General features: G+C 41.5%; 1 protein-coding gene and 1 long non-coding RNA gene across 3 annotated transcripts in view; one reads left to right on the plus strand and one right to left on the minus strand.

The window, feature by feature from the left end:
• Positions 1-27,990, minus strand: part of LOC129532497 (uncharacterized) — a 115,231-nt gene that overhangs the window by 23,910 nt on the left and 63,331 nt on the right. For both annotated transcript variants that reach the window (XR_010133022.1, XR_008678275.2), the window contains exon 2: positions 15,860-16,034. This is a non-coding gene — a long non-coding RNA (uncharacterized lncRNA). The remainder of the gene's footprint in view (positions 1-15,859; positions 16,035-27,990) is intronic.
• FETUB (fetuin B) lies at positions 9,313-26,902 on the plus strand. The gene is made up of 9 exons (XM_004038168.3): positions 9,313-9,417; positions 9,811-10,135; positions 14,367-14,592; positions 14,937-15,047; positions 16,377-16,464; positions 18,645-18,814; positions 20,212-20,313; positions 25,177-25,260; positions 26,222-26,902. The coding sequence occupies exons 3-9, from the start codon at positions 14,368-14,370 to the stop codon at positions 26,588-26,590; spliced, it is 1,149 nt and encodes a 382-aa protein (XP_004038216.3). The 5' UTR covers positions 9,313-9,417; positions 9,811-10,135; position 14,367; the 3' UTR covers positions 26,591-26,902.

The following is a 27,990-nucleotide window of genomic DNA, read 5'->3' on the forward strand; positions in this document are numbered from 1 at the left end:
CCCAAAAGTACCAACGTATAACTGTCTCAGTTATTAAGAGATAACTTATTATCTCTTCATCACATCTCAATCCATTATACTTTGGTTCATATTCACACCAGTGTAGTAAGATTATTCTGGCAAAGGTCATTGTTGACCTTCTTATTGTCAAAACCTTTGACCCAGTAATTTGTTTTTCCTTCTTATGCTATTTGGTCTCTCTCCAATGTTTGATGTTATTGCCTACCTCCTACTTGGAACTCTTTCTGCCTCCATCTCTTCCAGTTGCCTCTAAAATATTAGGGTTCCTGAGATTTTCACCTTTATTTTTCTCACTTTATATGCTCCCATTGGTAATCTTATCCACTCTTGTAACTTCAGTTTATTCTGTCTAGACTCCATCTCAAAAAAATATATTTTATTTATTTTATTTTATTTTTTGAGAGTCTCGCTCTGTTGCCCAGGCTGGAGTGCAATGGTGTGATCTCGGCTCACTGCAGCCTCTACCTCCCTGGTTCAAGCAATTCTCCTGCCTTAGCCTCCCTAGTAGCTGGAATTACAGGCATGCACCACCACGCCCAGCTAGTTTTTTGTATTTTCGTAGAAATGGGGTTTCACCATGTTGCCCAGGCTGGTCTCCAACTCCTGAGCTCAGCGAATCCACCCACCTCAGCCTCCCAAAATGCTAGGATTACAGGCGTGAACCACCACACCCAGCTTATTTTTTATTTTGAGACAGAGTCTCACTCTGTCGCCCAGGCTGGAGTGCAGTGGTGCCATCTCAGCTCACTGCAACCTCTGTCTCCTGGGTTCAAGCGATTCTCCTGTCTCAGCCTCCCAAGTAGCTTGGATTACAGGTGTGCACCAGCACACCTAGCTAATTTTTGTGGGGTTCTTTGTATTTTTAGTAGAGATGGGGTTTAGCCATGTTGGCCAGGCTGGTCTTCAACTCCTGACCTCAAATGATCTGCCTGCCTTGGCCTCTCAGACTGCTGGGATTACAGGCGTGAGCCACTGCTCCTGGCCTTCTATTTATTTTTTTAAAGGTCTTTCCTCAACCTTGTATTCTTCTCTTTAATGTTTGTTTTTCTTCTATTTATAAACAAGCTTTTATGAACAATGGTCTATACTTGCTTGTCTCCACTTCCTGAACTCCTATTCATTTTTTTTTTTCACAGTAATCTGGCTTCTATCCCCACCACTCCTCTGAAACTGCTACCAACAAAGATCACGGGGGAACTTCTGGATCAAATGGATACATGTTTAGCCCTTTTTTATTCAAGCTTTCCATGGCATCTGACCCTCTGACCACGCCTTTCCTTTTTGAATGCAATCCTTCCTGGTCTATGGAGCCTGTCTTTCTTCTCTGCAGCCTTTCAATCTCAGACTCTTTTTCTTTTAGCTCATCTTCCTCTGCTTCCTCCTTAAATATTAGTTTTCTCAGAGCTCCACCTCATTCTCATCTCATTGCCTTACCTGCCCTCCCAGAATGAGCTCACCCTCTCCCAAGATTTTAGCCTCCACCTCTGGCTAATGATGATCTTGCTCATCCCCTTTGAACCTTGAGTCCGTATACCCAACACATATTATGAGTCTCCACTTAGAGATCGCTCAGATTCTTCAAATTTAACAGCCTCAAACTCAGGTCCCCATCCCCTCCCCCTTCCAAATCTGCTCTATTCCTGTAATGGTAGCTCAACTCTTTGAGTCGGTCAAATAACCTGAAAACTCTGGAGTCATTCTTGATCCCTCACCCTTTCTTGCTGCCATATTTTATGAGTCACCAGGTCTTGATTTCCTACATCCTCATTATATCTCCGATCCAGTCCTTCCTCTCTGTTCCCACTGTCACTTCCATCTTTTCAGCAGTGTCTCCTCTGACAGGATTTTCTCATTCACAACTGTACCACTCAGGGTTCAACCAGGTTTAGCATAACCAGGGAGGTATTATAGGGAACTGGCTTATGCAATTGTGGGGGCTGGATAAACAGTCCCTGTAAGCCTGTCTCTGTATCTGATGCTGGAGCCTGAAGTCCGCAGGGCAGGTGTTCAGAAAGAGAAGATGGATATGACGTAGGGGGAATTGACAGCAGATTGGAACCCACAAGCATGAGCTGAGACCCTACAAGGACGGACCGTTACCCACATCTGTTTTTGTTGCCTATGGCCTTGGTGATAAGGGTATCCTGCAGAAGCTGGGGCCTTTCATAGCTGCTACCTGGAATGATCTTTCTGAGAATCTAGTTCTTAAAACCTTCAGTGATTCCCCAGTACTTTTAGTATGCTATGCAAATCATTACAGCACAGAAGACTCTCAGGCTTTTGCCTCACTACTATTCCAAGCTTAATCTTGTCATTCCCTTGCCATGCCTCTTCTCACCTCTTCCCTTCCACTTTCTAGTTCTCTCTCTCTCTCACACACACACACACACACGTGCACACACACATAATCTCAAGCTATAAAGAATTACAGTAGAAAAAAATTTACCCATAATATTTGGGGCCTGGTTTACTCAAAATTAACTATCTTAACTCCAGAAAAAAGAACACTTGAACAATTATGTTGTAACCTGCTAAAACATATAGAAGGCAAGAATTGTCACAAATTTTACATTACAAGCCAGATATCTCAAATATCATGCGAGATTTCATTTCAAAGAGTGTTGCCATGTTCTCATCAGGGAGGCTGTCCTCCCTGTTGTCACTGACCGGTCCTTGGCAGCCCTGTCGTGTCTGTTATCTTACACTCGAGCAAAGGATTCTTCAATTGTTACAATGCAGAGGATTGAAAACTAGGCACTTATTTATTCATTTATTTATTTATTATCTTTTTGAGACAAGGTCTCGCTCTGTCACCAGGCTGGAGTGCAGTGGCACAATCAGGGCCCACTGCAGCTTTGACATCCTGTGCTCAAGTGATACTCCTTCCTCAGCCTCCCGAGTAGCTGGGTCTACAGGTGCATGCCATCATGCCTGGCTAGTTTTCAAATTTTTTTTAAGAGATGGGGTCTTGTTATTTTGCCCAGGCTAACCTGGAACTCCTGGGTTAAAACAATCCTCCCAACTCAGCCCCACAAAGTGCTGGGATTACAAGCATGAGCCACTGTGCCAGCTAGCTTTTTAATTTTTTATCCCCAACATCTAGCATAGTGCCTATCACAGAGCAGTTACTTCACTCACTGGAGAAGAACTTACGACATTACTTGAATGAAGGAACTTTCTTCTTACCCCCTAAACTCTTGATCCACCAGTCCATGGAGGAGCCCAGAAAGTCAAGCTTCACAGCCTCTCTCTGCCTTTTTTTTATTTATTTTATTTTATTTTATGTTATTTTTGAGATGGACTCTCACTCTGTTGCCCAGGCTGGAGGGCAGTGGCATGATCTTGGTTCACTGCAATCTCCGCCTCGCAGGTTCGAGCTATTCTCCTGCCTCAGCCTACAAAGTAGCTGGGACTACAGGCACGCGCCACCACACACGGCTAATTTTTGTATTTTTAGTAGGGACGTGGTTTCACCATATTGGCCAGACTAGTCTCAAACTCCTGACCTCATGATCCGCCCACCTTGGCCTCCCAAAGTGCTGCGATTACAGGCGTAAGCCACCTCTCCTGGCCTCTCTACTCTTTCAAGATAAGTTTTTGTTTACTGTGCTTGGAACATTCAAATGAAGATCATTTCCTAATGCTTTATCCACTGCTGGTGTGAAGGCTATTGTTATAATATTTCTGGAGAGCAATATGGCAAATTATTGTAATTATTAATTAATTTTTTTTTGAGACACGGTCTTGCCCTGTCACCCAGGCTGGAGTGCAGTGGCACAATGATAGCTCACTAAGTGCTCAAACTCCTGGGCTCAAGTGATCCTACCACCTCAGCCTCTGAGTAGCTGGGACCATAGATACATGCCGTCAAGCTCAGCTAATTTTTAAAACATTTTTTATAGAAATGAGGTATTGCTGTGGTGCCCAGGCTGGTCTTAAACTCCTGGCCTCAAGTGACCCACCCACCTTGGGCTCCCAAAGCACTGGCACGAACCATTGTACCAGGCCTAATATGGCAAATTATATCAGAAGCTTTAACATTAATTATTGCCCTTGACCCAGTGATTCCATTTGAGGCATTTGTACTAAGCAAATTATTAAGGATATGAACAAAGATCTACTCACAAGAATGTTAATTGCAACATTGTTTATAATAGCAGAGAATTGGAAACAATCTACCTGTCTATCAAAGACAGTTGGCTTGAAGAACTGACTCACCTGTCAACAGACTATTGTGCAATAATTAAAAATTAAATTGCAGAAGTGGGTTATTTTATATGTCAAGATGCTCAGGATCTATTGTTGGATTTTAAAAGCAAGTTACTATATAGTAAGTATACTACTACAGTATTTTTGTATAAAAATGCATGTGATATATGCATACAGGAAAGTCTGGAAGGACATCCACCAACTATTAACAGTATGGTCAAATATTTTTGTCTTTTTATTTGCTTTTTAATTTTCTGTAAGGTGCATATCACTTTGGTAATATTCTTCTAATGAGAAAAAAAGTTTAAATAACTTGTATTGAGTTCTCTAAGCCCTCCACCCAGCTCCCTTCATAGTCATAAATACTTTTGGACCAAAAGAAAGAAGAAAACAACGACCAATTACGAAGACTTACTGTTGGGTGGGCATATATCACATACATGATCTCATTTAGTCCCATAAATATGCATGTTGTCTCCGTTTTTACTGATGAGAAAACTGAGTGCCAGAGAAAATAAATGGTAGTTGTGCCTGAAGTCACACGGCTAGTAACAGATCTCATCTAGCGGATCTACCCAACTATAAGCTCCAGCCCTTTCCACTGCAGCACACAGCAGAGGGCTCTCCTGAGAGCACCCACCTCGAGGCCATGGTCAGCACTGAGAAGGGTGAAAATAAATCAGTTCCCAGGGTCATTGTCCTCTGATGTAAGCCCATCAGAGGTCAGGGACCTTTGCATTAGCAGAAGCTGGGTCAAAGCCACGGGGGTGTATATTGGCTTGTAGTTAATGGATAACAATGTATTTGTCTGAGTATTGACCCATGATGAACAACAACAACCAATATCGTGCACTCACTGTAAACACCTGGCCAGAGAGTCTTGGGCTCAACTCCTGGCTGGATGTGTGGTCTTAGGCAGGTAATTCAATTTCTCAGGGTTTTGGTTACATCATTTCAAGAAAGTAGGGTTTGGCCTACTGACTCCCTAGGGACTCTTCAACCTCTAACACTTTATGATTCTTTGATGAGTTGCAGATATTGTGCACTTTTCTCTTTATCCCTAAGTATCTCAGGGTCTAACTTTCTCTTACATAATCACCATATAGTTATCAAATTCACAGAAGTTAACATGTATACATTATTACATAATTTGCATTCCATATACAAAATCTGCCAACTGTCCCATGATGTTCTTTAGAGGAATTTTTACTTATCTCAAGAGCCAATCCAGAATCAAACTGATCACATGTTCATTTAGTTATGTAGTCTCTTTAGTCTCCTTCAATCTAGAACATTTCTCCAGCCTTTATCTCTCATGAATTGACATTTTGGAAGAGTACAAGCTAGTTGTCTTGCAGAATGCCCTTCAATTGGGTTTGTCTCGTCTTTCCTCATGATTAGCGTAGGTTACCTGTCCCCTCTGGAATACCATAAAAGTGATGTTGTGTCCCTCTCAGTGCATTGCATCAGGAAACACATGGTATCTGTCTGGCTTATTATTGGTGATGTTGATTTTGATTATTTGGTTAAGGTGATGTCTTCCAGGTTCCTTTGGTATATAATTATAATTTCTCCCTTTACAGTTATTAAGTAATCTGTGGGGAGATACTCAGAGACTATGTAGATAACCTCTTCCATTTCAAATATTTACTCCCTAGTTTTAACATATATTGATGATTCTTGCCTGGATTTGTTACTACAATGATGATTGCAGAATGGTGATTTTTCTAACTATCATCTCTTCTATGTTTAGCAATTGGCATTCTATCGTAAGCAAACAGTTTTCCTTCTTTCTTATTCAGTTGGTATCAGCATGGACCTATGGTTTGCTATTTTGTTCAGTGGATTGTAATTCACTACTATCATTATTTGTTTCGATGCTCAGCTTGTCCTAGATTTCACAATGGATTCTCTTCAAGTGGTTTCTTTTTACATGGACTTATCATTCTTTGAGTCCTTCCTCACTTTCTGCACAGGATCAACTTATACTCTCCCTTTTCCTGGAATCAGCCATTTCTTCAAGGAGTTTTGGTTGCTTTTAATGGGGAATCAGATTTAGAAACCAAGTTCTGATACTAGGGGGCTTATTGGTACTGAAACATTCTTGCTTCTAGGCCTTCTCAGTGAACAAAGTTGGAAAGAACAGTAATTTCATATGGGTTCATGTAAAATTATGACTTCATTCTGCTACCTCTAGTACCAATCCAAGATCCCAGAGTTTCTTGTCTTCTCTCATTCTGACTCTCTCTCACAGTGAGAATCCTGGTTTTCAAACAACAGTATTAATTTGCTCAAGATTACGATATACATAAATAGTTTAAGGAATTGCTACGCCCATTCCACTGTGGAAAAACAAACCTACAAAGTAGATTCCAAGATTTGGTTCCATTTCTTTTTGTTGTTGTTGTTTTTTAGACTGATGATATATACAATTGTCCCATGGTATCTGTGGGGGATTGGTTCCAGGACCCCAAAGGGTACCAAAATCCAGGAATGCTCAAGTCCCTTATATAAAATGGCATAGTATTTGCATATAACCTATGACACCCTTCCATATACTTTAAATCATCTCTAGATTACTTATAATATCCAATACAATGTGAATGCTATATAAGTAGTTGTTACACTATATTGCTTTTTAATGATTTGTATTGTTATATATATATATATTTTTCAAGTATTTTCATTGGTTGAATCCAAGGATGTGGAACTTACAAATATGGAGGGTGACTGTAATTAAAGAACTGTGTCCAAAAGTTACTTGGATTAGTTTTCTTTTTTCCCCTTTCATTGTGTCTAGTATTCATGTGAAACACAGTTAGGCTCATTTGTTTCTGTTTGTCTTTTAGTTCCCATTCCCCTATCTTTGCTCAATTGATTTTGTTTTAAATATATAAAACGCTAACATGATTCCAAAAGTCAAAATTAAAGAAATGCTCTGAGCATAGTATTGGAAATTTTGAGTAATTTTTTCTTTTACTCATATTTAGAATTCTCCTTTAATTATTACTGGATATACCTTCCTTCAGTAGGATTTGATGAGATCACCATTGAACATACCTCCTCCTTGCTCCATTCAATTTTGGCTGTCCCCATATACTTCTTTTGTTGTTGAGACAGAGTCTCGCTCTATCACCCAGCCTGGAGAGCAGTGGTATGATCTTGGCTCACTGTAACCTCTGCCTCCTGGACTTAAGCAATCCTCCCACCTCAGCCTTCCGAGTAGTTGGGACCACGGGCACAGGCCACCACATCTGGTAATCTTAAAATTGTTGTAGAGATGGGTTCTCCCTATATTTCCCTGGCTGGTCTCAAACTCCTGGGCTCAAGCAATCCTCTTGCCTCGGCCTCCCAAAGTGCTGGGATTACAGGTGTGAGCCACTGTGCCCAGCCCCCATATACTTTTTTTTAAAAAAAATTGTTGATGTTTTTATTGAGTTTTATTTTTAAAATATTTCTTTATTTTAGATACAGGAGGTACCTGTGCAGGTTTGGCACATGGGTATACTCTACCTAGGTAATGAGTGTAGTACCCAATAGGTAGTTTTTCAACCGATACCCTCTCCCATCCTCCCCACTTTAGTAGTTCACAGTGTCTACTCTTCCCATGTTTATGTGCACATGTGCTCAATGTTTAGTTCCCACTTGTAAGTGAGAACATGTGGCATTTGGTCTTCTGTTCCTGTGTTAATTCACTTAGAATTATGGCCCTCAGCTGCATCCATGTTGCTGCAAAGGACAAGATGTCATTCTTTTTTATGGCTGTGTAGTATTCCATAGTGTATATGTACCACATTTTCTTTATACAATCCACCATTGATGGGCACCGGAGTTGTTTCCATGTCTTTGCTACTGTGAATAGTGTGGTGATGAACATACAAATGCATATGTCTTTTTGGTAGAATGATTTATTTTCGTTTAGGTACATACCCAGTAAGGGGATTGCTGGGTCAAATGACAGTTCTGTTTTAGGTTCTTTTCCAAATCTCCAAGCTGCTTTCCACAGTGGCTGAACTAATTTACATTCCCACCAATAGTGTATAAGCATTCCCTTTTCTCCGCAGCCTCACTGGCATCTGTTGTTTTTTGACTTTTTTTTTTTTTTTTTTTTTTTTGAGACGGAATCTCGCTCTGTGGCCCAGGCTGGAGTGCAGTGGAGCAATCTCAGCTCACTGCAACCTCTGTCTTCCAGATTCAAGCGATTCTCCTGCCTCAGCCTCCTGAGTAGCTGGGATTACAGGCGTGCACCACCATGCCCAGCTAATGTTTGTATTTTTAGTAGAGATGGGGTTTCACCATGTTGGTCAGGCTGGTCTCAAACTCCTGACCTCGTGATCTGCCCGCCTCGGCCTCCCAAAGTGCTGGGATTACAGGCATGAGCCACCGCTCCTGGCCTTGACTTTTTAATAATAGTCGTTGCGACTGGTAGGAGATGGTATCTCAATGTGGTTTTGATTTGCATTTCTCTGATGATTAGTAGTGATGAGTACTTTTTCATGCTTTCTTGGCTGCTTGTATGTCCTCTTTTGAGAAGAGTCTGCTCATATACTTTGCCCACTTTTTAATGGGGTTGTTCACTTTTGTTTGTTGATTTACATTCCCTGTAGATTCTGGGTATTAGAATATGCATATTTTGCATATTGTCATATGCATAGCTTGTGAATATTTTCTCACTATCTTTAGGTTGTCTGTTTACTCTGTTGGTAGTTTCTTTTGCTGTGCAGAATCTCTTTAGTTTAATTAGGTTCCACTTATCAATTTTTGTTTTTGTTGTAATTGTTTTTGGGGACAGCCAAAAATCCTTTGCCAAGGCTGACATTTAAAAGGGTATTTCCTAGGTTTTCTTTTAAGATTTTTATAGTTTGAGGTCTTGCATTTAAATCTTTCATCCATCTGAGTTAATTTTTGTACCCATATACTTTTCTTTCTTCATCAGAACTTTAAAAATCTCCAATATTCAGGACAAATCCAGGAAAGAAGCAACTGAATCATAGCTGAGTTTCCACTGAGAGAAAACGTGCCAGAGCCGTGACCTCTCCGTGAGGATATGGTTTGCCATTAGACCCTGGCTCTGTTAATCTGGCAGATGTTATCACTGTGGGGTATTTGAAAGGACACACGCTTTGAGGTGATGCAATGGTCAAATGGGATGAAGATACCTCCCAACAAAGCCTCATAGGATGAAATGTACGTACCTCACATTTAGCACAGCACCTGGTATACAGTAGGCGGGTGGTCGTGTTAATTCCCCTTTCCTTCTTTGGTCAGGGTACGGGTAGTACTGTTTATGATGGAATTTGGCAATAAAACTACCCATTGGGAGTGACAGCCATAAGAACCAGCAGCACTGGGTGAAGCAGTCCATCTACAGGGTTGCTGCACTCTCTGAGTTGGCTTGTAAAGATGTTGATGAGGTAATCTGGGAAGAGCCCAGGTCTGTGCAAAGTGTAGGGCAGCTCCTGCGACAAAAGACTGTACCTAATTAAAGCTTAGCCTTCTGCCTATCACCCTGCCTTCAATTCAGGATTTAGGGTGTATGCCTGGCACTGGAATCCAGCTAACCACCTGTATTGTTACCAGGTGTTCTGAAGTGACAATGCAATCTGTTTGCAAGATATAAAAGGACAATCAGAGAGGAAGAACTTGTCAGCATTTGTCCAGCCCTGCTGGAGAGCCACTAGGAGAGGCATCAGTCTCCAGTACAAATTAACAAACCGGCTTCTGGCTTATGTATCAGTTGCCTGTGCATAGGGTCAGTGTACTCACCCCCAGGCCTGAACAACTCTGGGTCCTCAGGAACCCTGAAGGTGTGACTGGCAAAGCTGAGGCTCTGGCTCGGGAGCTTCTTCCCTGAAAGGACTGCGCCTACAGCATCCTTGACATCTTTTCGTAAACCAGCACAACTGTGAGTATGAGATATGGCTTGAAGATCCTACCTGCCCCCTTCTTATCTTTTAGAATTTCTTTGGTGAGGTACTAAGGGCAAACTGCATGCCAGGCACTTAGTGTATAAAATCTCCCCTGGTCTTCACGTCCATCCTGTGGATTAGCTGTAGCCTCAGAGAATGTGAGAAACCCATCCTTGGACAGACCTGATGAGTGGTGGAGCTGGGATTTGAACCCCTGTGCTCTTAGCCATACTGCCATAGGGATTTGTGGAGGAAATCCCACTTTTGATGCTATAAGGCAGATTTGCCCTAAGAATATTTTTCATTCTGAAAAGTGTTCTCTAAACATTTTGATTTTTTTCCACACATTGTCTAAATATGGCTGATAAAATTAAGAGGAAGAGGGAGATTCCAAACATAGGATACTTCAGGAAGGAGTCAAGGAAAAACTGCCACAAGGTAGCCCTGAGGCTAGCGGGTGGTTTGGGAGCAGCAAATACTATCCCAATGGCAGAGGAGACAGCTGCGAAAGTTGCAAGGACATAGAAAGTAAACGACGTGATTTACAGTTGTTGCCTTTACAGCTCCTGCAGGAAAAGTGAACGCTCTGTTAAATACGCTCCCTGCCTCGTGCCTCAGGCATACTCTGTTCCTCCTTCAAGCTCCAGAGTGAATGTTACCCCCTCTAGGAAGCCTGTCTTGACTTCCCCAGTAGAACTAGTTTCTCCCCTTGGTGCGTTCCTAGCATCCACTCCTTGAGGGCAAGAACCATGCCTTCTTCTCTGAAGCCATATAGGTTGGATGCAAACCCTGGCTATAAGACCTCAGGTAGGCAGTGTAACCTTTCTGTTCCTCAGCCTCCTTATCTGTACAATGGGAATAATAGTGGTACCTACAGGCCTCGGTTGGTCATGGGCTTACATGAGAGAAGGAACACAGAGTGTTTAGCACAGGGCTGGGCACACACTGAGACATATCAGTTTCATATATAGTGCTGGGCCTTGGCAGTGGTTGGAGTAGATGTTCATTCAGTGTTTGTGGAAGGAAGAAAAGATAAAGGGAGGAAAGGGAAGAGCGAGAGAAACACAGCAACTAGCTGTAGAGACCATCATGTACCAGGCAGCTCCCACCTGGTATTTTGGAGCCATGGCTGCCGTCCAGTTTTGCTAAGTACACATCCTGTCCCCTTAGGCCAAGACTTGGTACCTAGATTTCTAATTCCCCAGATGCCTAATCACGTGTGCTGTGTCTCTCTCAGCTCTGCAGCCAACAATGTCTCACCTGTCTGATCTCTCCCTGTTCTCAAATCAATAATCCTAAGTCACTGCCCTGGATCACACCTGTGTCAGGAGGTGGGCAGGCCAGGAAGCCCCCTGCCTCTCCCTCCCAAGGAAAATCAGCCTTGTTTCTCCCAACCTGGTTCACCTGGCGATGCATCCATTCAAGTGTAACCAGAAAAAGGCCACTGGCAGAGTCACATAAGAATCTGCACTGTGGGAGACAAAGTGAGGACCACAGAGTACAGTCACAGCACTGACAGCTGTCCTTGGACGTTGTCTCTGGACGTCCTGTGCACCAGGGCTGTGCTAAGCACCTTTGCATACTTCCCCTGTGATAAGTCCATACTGCAACCTCAGGAGATGGAGAATCCTGCTACCTTCCTTTTACATGGGAGGAGCCTGAGGCTCCCAAGAGCTAGACCTGGGCTGTCTGATAAGGTACCCACATGCAACTCTTGAGCGTGTTAAATGTGGCTACTCCAAATTGGGGTATGCCATAGTGTGAAACAAAGAATGTAAACTGTGCCTTTCATAATTTTTATGTTAATCACATATTGAAATTATAATATTTTGGATTAATAGGTTAAGCAAAATATTGTTAAAATTAATATCATCTGTTTCTTTTTACTTTTTGAATGCAGATATGAGAAATTTTAAAATTAAATATGTAACTTGCATTGTATTTCTATTAGACAGCACTGGATTCGACAAAGCCTAGATTGATCTATCTCCACAGTCTTGTTCTTCACTCCGGAGCTGAAATTTAACTTCCATGCTGATACTAAAGTTGTTCCCATATGTGATGGGAACCAAACACAAGTGTACCTGGGTTGGGCTTCTAGGGAAAGAGGAACTCTATTCTCTTTCTACAGGCAGGTGCAACTGTGCATGTATACATATGCTGGGAGTGCCATTGTTTTATGAATAAGGAAACAAAATGCTCTGTGGCACACCCAGTGTCACAGGCCCTCTTACCGTGCAGTGGAAGAGGTGGAATTTAAACCCAAGACTGCCTGACGCCAAAGGCTGGACTCTTCCCCTGCTTCCTCTCCCAGGGCTCCCATACTCCACAGCCTAGGAGAAGGCCAGCTCCGGTTGTTTGAGACTGGGTTGAAACCCAGGTGCATAAGTGGTGGTGCACAATTTCCATGTTATTGGATCTTTTTATCTGTTTGAGTCCTGCCTTTTATTTTAGTTGCACTCATGGCCTTCACCTATATAAGTCTAATATATTCCTCAGGTCCCAGACCATTCTCCTCCTCTTTGTTCTGTGTCCTCAGGCCCCAGATCCTTCTCAACCTCTTTCTGTACATTGCTCAAGCTCAATGAATGTTTGTCTCCTCACTGGCTGAAGCTAAACCTTTGTTGTGCCCCAGAATCTGAATGTCTGGTTTTTGTACCCATTTTGCTAGTATCGTTCCTATTTGAAAACAATGCCTACAGCCCACATCCACAGAGCTGGGATCTTTAGATTTGGGTTTTTCAATCAAACCTCAAAAACTATTTCTCTCCAGAAATTAATTAGAGCTGTGCCTCAGTTAGTTTTATGTAGTTATAACAGAATATCAGAGACCAGGGAATTTATAATGAACAGAAATTACTTTGGCTCATGGTTTTGGGGGCTGGGAAGTCTAAGATCGAGGGGCTATACCTGCTGAGAGCCTTCATGCTACATCATAACATGGTGGAAGGCATCACATAGGTGAAAGGAAGAAAGAAGAGGACCAAACACATCCTTTCACCAGGAACTCACTTTTGAGATAATGGCATATTCCATTCATGAGGGTGGAGCCCTCATCAGGATAGGATAATCCTATCAGCATTACACAATAGCCACCACTGTGTACCAGCAAGCACACAGAAGGATTCAGCAGTTCCTAAACTTATTTGAATGCAGAATCCTTGGACAGGGACAGGAAGGAAGAGAAGGGCTCGGAGTAGGGAGAGAGTTAGGGGGTGGTTACTCACCTCATAGACTAGGACTTTATAGAATGCCCTTCATGATAACCTCTTCTAGAGGCTTCTTTCCCATTTTGTCTCTTTTCTCTCGTGACAAACTACTGCTGATATGTGTTTTTTGTTGAAATACAAAGTTTTTAAAAGATAATTGTCTTTTTTATGGTCCCAATAAGTAGAACCTTTCTGAATCACAAATAGAAGCTAAAAAAAAAAAAAAAGAAGAAGAAGGCAAGAGTCCCAACCAATGTGTTGCCACCCACCTGCCCTTCAGTATCTTTCTTTTAGCAAGAGTATGGGGTTTTAGTCTCTTAATGAGTTTGCTTCCATACATATGCATAAAAGGAAGAATAAGCTTGAAATACAATGTGAGAACTTTTTATATCTCTTTGACTTTTTCCCCTTAAGTAAAGTCATTGTTTAAAAATAACTTAAATGATGATAAGTAGAACATTTTCCACCCAGATGGCCAAAGTGCTTAAGGAATCCCAACTGTGCTTCTGGCAGACGACTGTGGGGTTCAACCACCTCCCTGATGTAACAAGGGCTTTGCACACAGAGTGTCAGCCAGGAAGTCTGAATTCATCGAGCACCATTGGGACATGAGATAACTATTAGAGTGGCCAAGGAGACCTCCACAGCAAAGGTGCTAGGGGAGAGGGGGAGAATGGGACAGTCCTCCATATTCCTATTCAGGAGGGGACCTGCAAATCAGAATCTAATCATAAGAGCCTTGAAGGAAAGTTATGATTTCTCAGGAAACAGTTGGGAAACTTAAATTCATTTGTATGTACAGGTGGATACGAGGTTGCTCAAGGGTCTAAGGTTAGAATCATTGGGAAATGCTCTCCAAAGTACTGACTTAGGAAAATCCAAGTTCAGAATTCAAGGTGAACTTGGTTAGCCCTTCCAATTGTAACAAAACCGCTCAAGTCTGCCTTAAAGAGCCTCACAAGCCAGCCAGTCCCTGCAGCTCCACAAACTGACCCATCCTGGGCCTTGTTCTCCACAGAATGGGTCTGCTCCTTCCCCTGGCACTCTGCATCCTAGTCCTGTGCTGTGGAGCAATGTCTCCACCCCAGCTGGCCCTCAACCCCTCGGCTCTGCTCTCCCGGGGCTGCAATGACTCAGATGTGCTGGCAGTTGCAGGCTTTGCCCTGCGGGACATTAACAAAGACAGAAAGGACGGCTATGTGCTGAGACTCAACCGAGTGAACGACGCCCAGGAATACAGACAGGCAAGCAGTGACGATTCCCACTCTGAGGCAGGGATGTGGGCAAGCTGGAGAGACTGGCCAGGGTGAGGGAACCCAGAGACACCCTGGCAGGTGTTTTCCGTATTGGAAGCCCTGCCGAGAACTCTCTGTTCTCCTCTGCCAGGGTCAGCGACAACGCACTTATTGTTAGTAAAAACAAGTGTTAACAGTGATCCTACTCTGACACTTGTGTCAGATGTAATGGTTTACGGGGCATCTTCACAAACATTCTCTGGCTTTGCCATAAAGCAGGGGTTTTTTTGTGTGGTCTTTCTGGGTTTCTACTTCCTGTGAAATGTATTGCATTTCTCTACCCCTTCCCACAGGATGGCCTGGGATCTCTGTTCTATCTTGCACTGGATGTGCTAGAGACTGACTGCCATGTGCTCAGTAAGAAGGCAGGGCAAGACTGTGGAATGAGGATATTTTTTGAATCAGTGAGTGCTTGTTTTTATAAACCATTAAGGGCCCTAGGGAAAGCAAGTAGGTACACTCTTTCTACAGGGTCAAGGGTGCTCAATATCTGTCATCTTTTAAATGGCCCACTTTATAATCTCCTGGCAGGTGCCCATAAGCTTATTCTAATGCTCTAGACAGAACAAGTTTAATTCATGAGAGGGGTTTCTGAGAAGTCCCATTGGGGTCATGCAGAACAGAATGGAAAAGTTGCCCCAAGTTGTGTTTTTATCTCCAAGACCTTCCGTTAGGCTCTGAACCAGTGTTTAAATTGTGAGAAAAAGACCTGAGGTGTGAATATTCTGGACGTGGGGTTAATGTAGACTGCAGAAGTGATGGAGGTAGAGCTTTGTCTATTTGTTTTATTTTGCTTTGTTTTAATAAACACCGATGCCAGGTTTGAGGGGAGGAAAATGGATGACTTGCAGTATCAAAGCTCTCAAGGGCACCGTGTAAGGATTTCCTGAAACCACAGAGCATAATAAAGGGCCTCAGAATTAATCTTCTAAAGATGATCATAGAAGAGACTTGAAAATAGATAATCCATTTCATTTCATTCTTAATTATCCTGCGATGATTTTCATTCATTGATATAAAACTTTACAATGTGAGTACAGAATAGTGATATAAGTGTTTAGAAGACAACTATTTGATCAAGATATTTTCCTAATTATGTAGCCAATTGGTCAAACTGTACCCAACTTGATTTTGAAAAGTGAATATCCTGTTGTGAATTATATTTGTTATGGTGACACTAGCTACTAAAACACAGACACAAAAACTGTATACTCACTCTAACATGATAGAAGTTCATTTCTCACGCATGTAAAGTTGAAAGTAGAAGTTCCTGATTAGATGGGGGCTTTGCTCCAGGGGTGATTTGAGACCCATGTTTATTCCACACTCTGGCTCTAGACTCTGCAGCCTCAGCTCACGACTTCCATGGTTACCTGCTCATCTGCATCAAGCTGTGCACAGAGAAAGAGCATAGAGGACAGTGAGAACGTGGGAGACCCTTATGAGCCAGATCTGGAAATGGTTACACCTCACTTCTGCTCACCTTCCTGTGGTTAGAACTCAATTATACGCAGTCACACCTGTTGGGGAGGCTGGGAAACATATTCTAGCTGTGTCCTAGGGAAAGGTTAAACAGTTTGATCATCAACTGCAGTTCCTCCCAGCCAAAACCACAGAATTTGATCTTAAGTTTCTAACTACTTTAAAAGAAAATGTCTGACTTTAATTTTGGAGGTATTTTAAAAGCTCATAGTTGCATTCGCTATGTCATAAAATGCATTTGTTGGTTTCAGGTTTACGGTCAATGCAAAGCAATATTTTATATGAACAACCCAAGTAGAGTTCTCTATTTAGCTGCTTATAACTGTACTCTTCGCCCAGGTAAGAAATCACTACGATTTTGTTAGTTTTAATAAAGGATGGAAAAGAGTACTTAACCAGGGCTTTGCCAAGAATGTATAGGGTATCTCTCATTCTTATTTTCTGTTTATTCTTAATGCCAGTTTCTTAATATTTCCAGTACTTACCTCCTTACTGAAATTCATCCTATACTGCTCCTCTTCTCACAATTAATCTTACTAAACTACCTCTACATTTATATGCTGCATCAGATCTTACATTTTCAGTCTGACATAAATGGTATAATTTCTATGACTGTTCCCTCAGGCTTCCTTTCTTGCTGTCTCTGCCATTATTTCCCAGACTACACCAGCTCTTCACTCCATTCTACTGGATGCCACACTGTTTTCTGAACATGCACTGCACTTTCCAGTCTCTGTGTCTTGCTTGTGCCTCTCCCTCTGCTGAGCATGCCCTCCCCTGATGACCTCTGACCTTGGAACACACCTATTCTTTAAGGACCACCACCACTTCTTCCACAGTGTTCTCTATTCTAGAAAGGAATGGTGCTTTTGTAATCTGCATTCCTATAAAACTTTGTCTAAACTACTCAGGGAACACATAATGCACTGCCTTGATTTGAGGGTCGCATATCTTACATCATGTAGAATAGTTTCTCCTTTCCTCCTCCTGCTGCACCCTTCCTCAGTTCCCACCAAGTAGAAGGTGTCAATAATGTTGTTAAATAAATAATTGGACTAGAAATGAGGCTGAAACTTAATGACACTTGAAATATGCACATGCATTCATTTGGGACCTTCCTCTTTTCAAGGGAAGGTCTTTGGAAAGAGAGCATCCACAGTGCAGGAAAACAGAATTTGGTCCCCTGTCGAACGACTACGTGCGTGTCGCTCCCCTGGTGGATCCTGTGCAAGTGTAGATTCTGATTCCACAGGTCTTGGTCAGGACCTGAGATCCTGCATCTCTAATCAGCTCCAGGAGATAAGAATGCTGCTGGTTGCTTTGAATAACAAGGCAAGCGAGCAAACATTTTGTTAGGCACAGTTTAAGGTTCCTGGTTGTGAAGGCAAGATTCACAGAACAGCAAGTAGTAAACAGTCTCAGGACTTAAATGGAAGTCATAAGTATCAGAGCTATGGGAGGTCAGGAAGTGACAGGTAGTGATGATTCAGGAGTGACAAGCTGTAGCTGGAAGTCCCCCATTATCTCCACCAGTCCCCAAGTGCATGCAGATAAACACAAAATTTCTAAAAACAATGTGTTTGCTCTGCAAAAGCAGCTTCAAGATAAATTCTGTACCTTGACTTTCACACTAGGCTTATTGACCTCAGCTCCTCCCAAACAGAAATCTGACTGTACTTAATGTGATCATTCTACCCAGTCACACAGTGACTTGACCCATTTTGTTTTCTGGCTCACTTGCATTTTTCTTCTTAAAAAAATATTTAGTCTTATTTTTTATTGATAAATAATAGTTGTACCTATTTATGGCGTATATAGTGATATTTCCATATATATACTGTATTGTGATCGGATTAGGTTATTAGTATATCCATCATCTCAAACCTTTATCACTTCCTTGTGTCGGGAACATTCAATATCCTTCTAGCTATTTGAAATTTTATCTTATTGTTAACTGTAGTCATCCTACAGTGGTCCAGAACACTAGAACTTATCCCCCTATCTAGCTGTAATTTTGTATCCTTTGACAGATCTCACTTGCATTTCTAACCAAACGGGGTGCGCTTCCGCCTTCTACTATGCCATTCACTTATCCATTCATTCTACAAGCATTTACTAAGCACTTCCTATGTATCAGATATGATGTTCGGTGTTAGGAACTGAAAGGTAAATAAGATATTGCAGTAATGAAATCCCAACCTCTGAAGACAGTCTACTTTACAGGGTCAATAATGAGAAAAGATAGTGAACTAGTTGGAGGAAAAGGTCCTATTTTAATATACTATATTATGTGTCTTTGAACAAAATTCTCAGAGTAAATGTGTGTGAGGTGAAAACTTTGCTTTGTTTTGGTCTCTTTTTTAATTGTGAAAGTAATACATGGTCATTACAGAAAACACTGCTGACAGCTAACTTCTATTCCAGAAAATGTCTTCCTCACCCCATCCTTGCCTCTTTACAGTCATATGATTTATTAAAAATTAATAATATTTAAAAACTTATGTTATTGGCATCAACAGTTTCAAAAAAAAAGATTTACATGACGTGCCCTGACTGCCCAAGCTCCATACCCACTGACTCTTCCAATCGCCAAGTGCTGGAGGCTGCCACCGAGTCTCTTGCGAAATACAACAATGAGAACACATCCAAGCAGTATTCTCTCTTCAAAGTCACCAGGGCTTCTAGCCAGGTAAGGCTAAAACTGCTCAAGCCAGTTACACAGTGTGTCTCATAACTGTTGCTGTAGGTTCCTAAGCTGGGAGGAAAATGTCAAGGCACTCATTTTGATTAGAACCAAAATACCTTTCTCTACTTTCCCCACTTTGATAGACCTGATGCCCATTCTATCATGTTTCACTTTCTAAGTGATTCCATGGCATTTCTACAAGAGTCAGGAGGCTTGATTTTGCTTCCCTAACCTTAAGGCAAGAACAGAAATGAACTCCTAGTCTCCTTGGGGGATTATCCATACGTTCACCACTTACTGCTGTATTCTCAAATGTGACTGATCATGGACCATTTTACAACATAACTTTTACTCTATTTTAAGACCAGAGTGGGTGTTGAATTTTATGGATTAGGGAAAATGAAGGCTCATTTGTATTTAGATTATGTTGATTTCTTTCCTTCTTTCTCTCTCTATTTCATTCTTTCTTTTTATTTTTTGAGACAGAAACACTCCTTTCTTTTTTTTCTCTCTCTCTCTCTATTTCTTTCTTTCTTTTTATTTTTTGAGACAGAGACACTCTGTCACCCAGGGTGGACTCAAGTAGTCCTCCTACCTCAGCCTCTCAAGTAGCTGAGACTCCAGGTGCATACCACCACACCTGGCTAATTTTGTATTTTTTGTAGAGATTGGGTCTCGCTATGTTGCACAGGCTGGTCTCGAACTCCTGGACTCAAAACAATCCACCCACCTTGGCCTCCCAAAGTGCCAGGATTACAGGCATGAACCACTATACCTGGCCTGATATTTCTTTCATAAGCAGAAAAATCTAAAAGACAATTCTACATAAGGAAAAATAAACAAATCAAAAGAAGGTGTTTAGGGCCCATTCAAATCTTTTTTTTTTTTTTTTTTTTTTGAGACGGAGTCTCACTCTATCGCTAGGATAGAGTGCTGTGGCGCGATCTCGGCTCACTGCAACCTCCAACTCCCTGGTTCAGGGGATTCTCCTGCCTCTGCCTCCTGAGTAGCTGGGATTACAGGCATGCGCCACCATGCCCAGCTAGTTTTTGTATTTTTAGTAGAGATGGGGTTTCACTATGCTGGCCAGGATGGTCTTGATCTCCTGACCTCGTGATCTGCCCGCCTCGGCCTCCCAAAGTGCTGGGATTACAGGCGTAAGCCACCATGCCCGGCCTCAAATCTTAAAGAAGAGAAGAAAGGTGTGAGATTATGTTTTCTTAATAACTAAATCATGGTACATGGTTTGATCAGTGTGGGGATTTGCGGAACAACAGATATGTGCCTTGACAATGCCTCTGGTGACATATTGTTTCTGTAGATATAACGCTGCCAAACCTGAGTCTTTTCCCTAGGCAGAAATGTTTGATTTTTATGTCTCAACTCTTGTCTCATAACAGTGGGTGGTCGGCCCTTCTTACTTTGTGGAATACTTAATTAAAGAATCACCATGTACCAAATCCCAGGCCAGCAGCTGTTCACTTCAGTCCTCCGACTCTGTGGTGAGTTTTCCTGAATGTCTTCATAATTTGAGTGTTCACAGATCATCTCTAAGTGTTTGTGGAGCATAAATTACATATGAGGTGTCATAAGGCATGAGATGCTTTTCTTCCCCTCAAGGAGCATCTGACTAGTTAGAGATTAGACAGATCCAGACTGCATTCAATTGTAAGTGCGATTTTCATCAGTAGTTGCAAAAGTGATTATATAGAGCTGTAAAATATAGACATCTCAGTGATGGGTAATGGCCCTGCTTCAGTCTAACACAATCCAGTTACGTTTGTAATACAGCATGGTGTTCCATTCCTTGGACCACTCTTTAAGAAGGACAAAGTCAAATAGGCCTTCATTCAAAGAGGCATCCAAGAAGGAAAGTATGCCTTGAAGCCATCTGAAATACACCTGGTGGGAATTTAACTTGGCACGATGTGTTGGAGTGCAACTGGGCAAAATGCACCAAAATACTTTTCCTCTCATTTACTTACAGTAACAGCTTTATTAAGAAATAATTCATATGTTGTAAAATTCATCCGTTTAAGGTGTACAGCTCAGTAGTTTTTTGTATGTTCACAGAGTTGTGCCACCATCACCACTTTCTTATTTTAGGATATTTTCATCAGCCTCAGAAGAAACCTCATGCCCACTAACAGTCATTCCCCATTGCCACCTTACCAAGCCCCTGGAAACCATTTACCTACTTTCTGTTTCTATGGCTTTGCCTATTCTGGACATTTCATATAAATAGAATCATACAGCATGTGGTCTTTTGTATCTGGCTTCTTTCACTTAGCATAGTGTTCTCAAAGCTTCTCCATCTATAAATAGATGTAGTTTTACCTCTTTGCATAATTTATTATGCAAATAATATTTTATTGCATAGATATTGTTTATTGTTTATCCATCTATCAGTTGATAAACATTTGAGTTGTTTCCTACTATGAACAAGTGTACAAGTTTTTATGTACACATGTTTCCATTTCTCTTGAGTATATACCTCAGAGTGGAGTTTTTGTCATATGAAAAACAACAAAAAACGCCCCATGTTTAACCCTTTCACTGCTATACTGTTTTCCACTGTGAATGCATCAGTTTTGCAATCCCATCAGCAATGTATGAGGGTTTCAATTTCTCCACATCTTTGCCAACACCTATTATGATCTTTCTTTTGGTTATAGCCATCCTACTGGGCATGAATTGGTACCTCATCATGATTTTTATTTGCATTTTCCTAATAACTAATGATGCTGAGCATCTTTTAATGTGTTTATTATCCATTAGTATGTTTTCTTTGGAAAAATGTCTACGCAAATCATTTGCCCACCTAAAATCCAGTTGCTTATCTTTTCATTGTTGAATAATAAGAGTCTTTACATATTCTAGATACAATGTCCTTATCAGATATATATTTTTAAGTATTTTTCTCTCATTCTCTGGGTTGTCTATTCACTTTCTTGACAACGTTCTTTGAAATACAGAAGTTTTAAATTTTGATGAAGTTCTATTTATATATATTTTTTCTTATTTTGAATATGCTTTTAATGTCATATCTAAGAAACCATTGCCTAATCCATAATCACCAAGATTTACATGTGTAAAAATGCAAGGGATCCAGAATGCCAAAATAATCTTGAACAACAACGAAAAAAAAATAGGAAGACATACTTCCCAAACTCAAAACTTACTACAGAAGGTACGGTATTTAAGAGTGTCTTGGTGGTATAAGAATGATATGTAGATCAATGGAATAAAATTGAAAGTAAAGAAATAAGCCCCTATATGTAGGCCTATGACACATTTTGAGTTTTCGTACACGGTGTGAGGCAGGGAGTTCAACTTCATTCTTTTGCATGTGAACATCCACTGTTTCCAGCACTATTTGTTAAAAAGACTATTCTTTCCCCCATGTAGTTGTCTTGGCATACTTCTTGAAGATCAGTTGATCATAAATGTAAGAGTTTATTTCTTTAATCTCAATTTTATTCCATTGATCTACACTTCTAAGCTTATACTGGTATAACACTGTCTTGAATACTATATAGCTTCGTAGTAAGTTTTGAGATTGGAACATTTAAGTCCTCCTATTTTGTTCTTCTTGCTCAAGATTGCTTTGGGTATCCTGGATGCCTTGAATTCTCATGCTGATTTTAGGACCAGTTTGTCAATTTCTATTTTTAAAAAGGCAGTTGGAAATTTGATATATTTGATTTCATTGAATCTGTACATCAACGTTGAAAGTACTGTCATCTTAACAATATTAAGTTTTCAATTCCATGAATATGTGGTATCTTTCCATTTGTTTAGAACTCATTTAATTTCTTTCAACAAAGTTTTGTAGTTTTCAGTGTAAAAAACTTTCATTTATTTTGGTCAATTTACTCTTCAAATATTTTGTTCTCTTTGATGCTAATGTAATGAAACTGTCTTCTTAATTTCATTTTTGGATTGTTCATTGAAAGTGTGTAGAAAGACAATTGATTTTTTATATTGATCTTATATCCTATAACCTTGATGAACTCATTTATTAGTTTTAATAGTTTGCTAGTGGATTTCTTAGGATTTTCTATATGATCATGTCACCTGAAAAGAGATAGCTTTTTACTTCTCCCTTTTAAATCTGGATGCCACATGTGTTCCCAGCCTCTAGGGCTCACATGTTCAGCACACTCATAAAGTCTCTTTGTGATCCACTCCAGTGTCAGCGCCAGGTAGGCCTATGAACTTTGGTAGCTCAGCAAATCCTAGCTAGGGTGGGAGTGGCCAGATCTCCTTGGTGCAAGTACCTGCAGTTTCTCCAGAAGGTTCTCTGAGAGCCCCTCCTCTTTGTGACTTGGTGATGAAGAGAAGGAAAAGGCTGAAGCACCATTCCCCAGACACTTCATACTTTAATGGCTTTTCCCACTTTAAGGAATTTCTAGTCTTTTTTTTAATATGCTCTGGAGCTGAGTGACAGAGTAATATTTAGGCAATCTGTTTAAACACTTTTTTTCTTTTTGTAGATTTAGGGATACAAGTGCAGTTTTCTTACATTAATATATTGCATAGCAGTGAAGTCTGGGCTTTTAGTGTATCCATCACCCAAATAGTGTACATTGTATTCAGGGTGTTTTTTGTTTTTTTGTTTTTTGTTTTCTTTTTTTGAGACAGAATTTTGCTCTGTCGCCCAGGCTGGAGTACAGTGGCGCAATCTCAGCTTCCTGCAAACCTCCACCTCCTGGGTTCAAGTGATTCTCCTGCCTCAACCACCCATGTATCTGGGACTACAGGCACCTGCCACCTCACCTGGCTAATTTTTGTATTTTTGGTAGAGACAGGGTTTCACCCTGTTGACCAGGCTGGTCTCGAACTCCTAACCTCAAGTGATCCTCCTGCCTCAGCCTCCAAAAGTGCTGGGATTACAGGTGTGAGCCACTGCGCCCAGCTCAGGATGGTATTCCATCCCTCACCACCCTCTCACCTTTTGGAGTCTTCAGTGTCTGTTACTCTACTTTGTGTCCATGTATACCCTTTCTTTAGCTTCCACTTTTAAGTGAGAACATGTGGTTTTTGGCTTTCTGTTTCTGAGTCATTTCACTTAGAATAATGGCCTCCAGTTCCATCCATGTTGATGCAACGGACATGATATTATTCTTTTTTATAGCTGAGTGGTATTCCATGGGTGTGTGTGTGTGCGCACACACACACATGCACATCACATTTTAATCTAACCATCCATTGATGGACACAACATCGGCTTCACGTATTTGCTATTATGAATAGTGCTGTGATAAATATACAAGTGCAGTTGTCTTTTTCTTATAGTAGTTTCTTTGTTGGCGGGGGTGGGGGGAGGTAAATAACCAGCTGTGGGATTGCTGGATCAAATGGTAGTTCTATTTTTAGTTTATTTTTAGATAAATTTAGTAAATTTTACGTGGATATATTTAAGAGCTCTTCTTTAGAAATTGAGGCAACATTTTATTATAACACTCTATTTATGCTTGAAAATGTACACACGGTATGACTCTAAAATTCCTCCTCTAGGAATTTATCCTAAGGAAGTAACTAGGAATACATGAAAAGATATAGCTTCAATGTTTAAACAACAGAAAAATTAGATTCAATCTAGCTGTCCAACAAAAGAGAGCTTGTTAAACATCACAGAGGAATACTAGGTAGCCATTATTTTAAAAACCCTAGAAGATCATTCAGTGCCATAAGAGGGTTTTTACAATATATTGTTAAGTGACAAAATAGAGTTATAGAGTAATATATATATAATATGACTCTATTTTGTAGAAGAAAAATGTATATGCATAGGAAAAAAAGACTGGAAGGAAAGAAATCAAATCACTGCAGGTAACAAATGTATTTCATGCAATTTACAGGTCTTTATTTTCTTTTGTTTATCTATATTCTAACTATTACACTGGTAATAAGGAAATAAAGCTACTTTACTTTTAAGTAAAGAGAAATTTAAGGAGCTGAGAGTGGTTTTGTCTGAGAAGAGAAATGTCAGGTGGAACGCACTTAAAGGGCTGCTACATAAAAGATGAAAACACGTTTTCTAATTGACCCAAGGGTAGAACTAAGGCCAAGAGGTAGAAGTTGTATAGACATAACTTTCCACTCAACACAAAGAATTTTTTTAATAAACAGAGTTTCATTCCTCGAGAAATACTGAGTTTCTCATTATTGGAGGCAATTTAGCCTAATTTGGATGATTTCTTGGTAGGGGTGATCTAGAAAGAATTGACTCAGAGTCTACCTGTTACATAGTAGAAGCATAAAAATGTTGATTGGCTGTGTATCTACACAAGTAGAAAGCTAGTTGATTTCCATCTGTGATCACTGGTAATACTCACATGACATTGTATTTTCTCTTTTAGCCTGTTGGTCTTTGCAAAGGTTCTCTGACTCGAACACACTGGGAAAAGTTTGTCTCTGTGACTTGTGACTTCTTTGAATTACAGGTATTTTTCAATCTAATTGCCTGTCTTTCTGTGAAGAAGAGCAGATTATCGATAGTTACCTGCCACTACCTTACCCCCTCTTTTGATTTTCCCAACCACCTTGCTCACCGCTTTCCGCAGGCTAGCCTGAGGCCGCACCCACAGGATAGCTAGTCAAAGACCTGTTATGCCTTGTTTCAGTCACAATATGGTCCTGCAGAATAAACAAGGCAAATTCAGAAACAGGGAACTGCTGGCTTGGATGTGATTCAAGCCTCTGAGACATTAAATTCAGCGTTCCAAAGAAACCTTACCTCAAGCCACAGGGAGAAGTTATTTCCATGAAAATATTCAATCCCTTTCCAGAAGTGTTTATTGTGCACTTATTATAAGATAGCCTGGTATATTTGAGAGGCAGTTTATATTTGAGGTATATTTGTGCCTGGTATATTTGAGGCAGTTGAAACAGGACACTTGGGATCCAGTTTTGCTCTGGTACCTGTGAGCTGTGTAACAGGCACATACTTACCTGTTCGAGTTTTGGTTGCCCCATTTATAAAATGGGATTGCAACACTGCATCATTCAGATCCCTGTGAGAATCAAGTGAAAGGACCTGAATGAAGGGTGCTGTACAAGGCCTGGTGCAGAATAAACAGGCAAGGAAAGGCACCTGCTGCTTCCACTACTGGGAACAGAAAGATAGCTTGCTGGAGACTTCGAGTGAGTCATTGAACCTCTCTGGGCCATTATTCAGCTCTGAAATTGTGAGACTTACAGTCTCACAGTCAAGCTTCTACAGGTCCTGGTTCACCCTGGCCCTTATCTGTTTTGTTTTTTAACCCTTTCACCAGGAGGCCCATCCCTCTACCTAGTCTCCCTTTGAAATGTTCCAACAGAAAGGCACAGATCAGCTTAGGCTGGTACTAGGCATGGGAGGACTTTCCCTGTGGAACTCTACATTCAAAAATGTTCTCATTCCAGGCTCCAGCCACTGGAAGTGAAAACTCTGCTGTTAACCAGAAACCTACAAACCTTCCCAAGGTGGAAGAATCCCAGCAGAAAAACACCCCCCCAACAGACTCCCCCTCCAAAGCTGGGCCAAGAGGATCTGTCCAATATCTTCCTGAGTTGGATGATAAAAATTCCCAGGAAAAGGGCCCTCAGGAGGCCTTTCCTGTGCATCTGGACCTAACCACGAATCCCCAGGGAGAAACCCTGGATATTTCCTTCCTCTTCCTGGAGCCTATGGAGGAGAAGCTGGTTGTCCTGCCTTTCCCCAAAGAAAAAGCACGCACTGCTGAGTGCCCAGGGCCAGCCCAGAATGCCAGCCCTCTTGTCCTTCCGCCATGAGAATCACACAGAGTCTTCTGTAGGAGTATGGTGCGCTGCATGACATGGGAGGCGATGGGGACGATGGACAGAGACAGAGCGTGCACACGTAGAGTGGCTAGTGAAGGACGCCTTTTTGACTCTTCTTGGTCTCAGCATGTTGACTGGGATTGGAAATAATGAGACTGAGCCCTCGGCTTGGGCTGCACTCTACCCTGTACACTGCCTTGTACCCTGAGCTGCATCACCTCCTAAACTGAGCAGTCTCGTACCATGGAGAGATGCCTCTCTTATGTCTTCAGCCACTCACTTATAAAGATACTTATCTTTTCAGCAGTATATATGTGCTGAAATCTCAGCATGAAAGCATTGCATGAGTAAAGATACTTTTCCTAACACCAGGAGGCATGAGCAACTAATGCCCAGCACAGTTTCAGTCCCTAAATTCCCTTTAATTCCAGGACAGGTATTAGCTGCGTAGGGCCCATACCATTTCCAACCCTCTACCTCTTTTCATCTGTCTGGAAGTCTCCAGGTCTCAACAGTGGGGTAATTCACTTAGAGCTGGGGGCACATAGAAGAGAAGTGCACATGTGGCCTGTGCTACACACTGTGGGAGCAGCAGACCGTGACAGTTCTCATCACTGTTACAATTTCTCTAGGACAGTTAGAGGAGGGCCCATCACAGCATTCAATTACAGTCTACGTTTTCCTTCTTTCAAACACTGCAGGACCAGTTTCCCCTCATTCAGCGATACCTATGTGCACACGCACACATGCACAGCAGATAAGACTTTGGACATTTTGACAGAGAATTTGCAGATGCAGCTATTGTCCTCTATCCTGGTGGTTGTTAGAAGAGGCACACAGGCCTCGGCATAATTTGCATAAGAGAAGTAGACAATGTTCACACTCTGTTACTCTTATCTGCTTCTCATAAGAAGGAAGTGATTATGTGGGGGTGTCATGTGGGGTCTTACACCGTGTTGGTCAGGGTCTGAAAGAAGCAGAATTGTACTCAGGTGGCTCAACTAAAAAGACTTCAGTTGGCTCAGCGTGCTGGCTCACGCTTGTAATCCCAGCACTTTGGGAGGCTGAGGCGGGCAGATCACTGGAGGTCAGGAGTTCGAGCCCAGCCTGGCCAACATGGTGAAACCCTGTCTCTACTAAAAACACAAAAATTAGCCGGGCATGGTGGTACATATCTGTAATCCCAGCTACTCGGGAGGCTGAGGCAGGAGAATCGCTTGAACCTGGGAGGTGGAGGCTGCAGTGAGCTGAGATAATGCCACTGTACGCCGCCAGCATGGGTAACAGAGCTAGACTCCATCTCAAAAAAAGAAAAAGACTTCAGTGAAGGGACCTTTAGTGAAGGCTTGTTGCCCAGGCTAAGGGAAGGCCAAGGGATGCTGAGGCACCTG

The sequence above is a fragment of the Gorilla gorilla genome, chromosome 2 (genome assembly GCF_029281585.2).
Source record: "Gorilla gorilla gorilla isolate KB3781 chromosome 2, NHGRI_mGorGor1-v2.1_pri, whole genome shotgun sequence".
Lineage (NCBI taxonomy): Eukaryota > Metazoa > Chordata > Mammalia > Primates > Hominidae > Gorilla > Gorilla gorilla.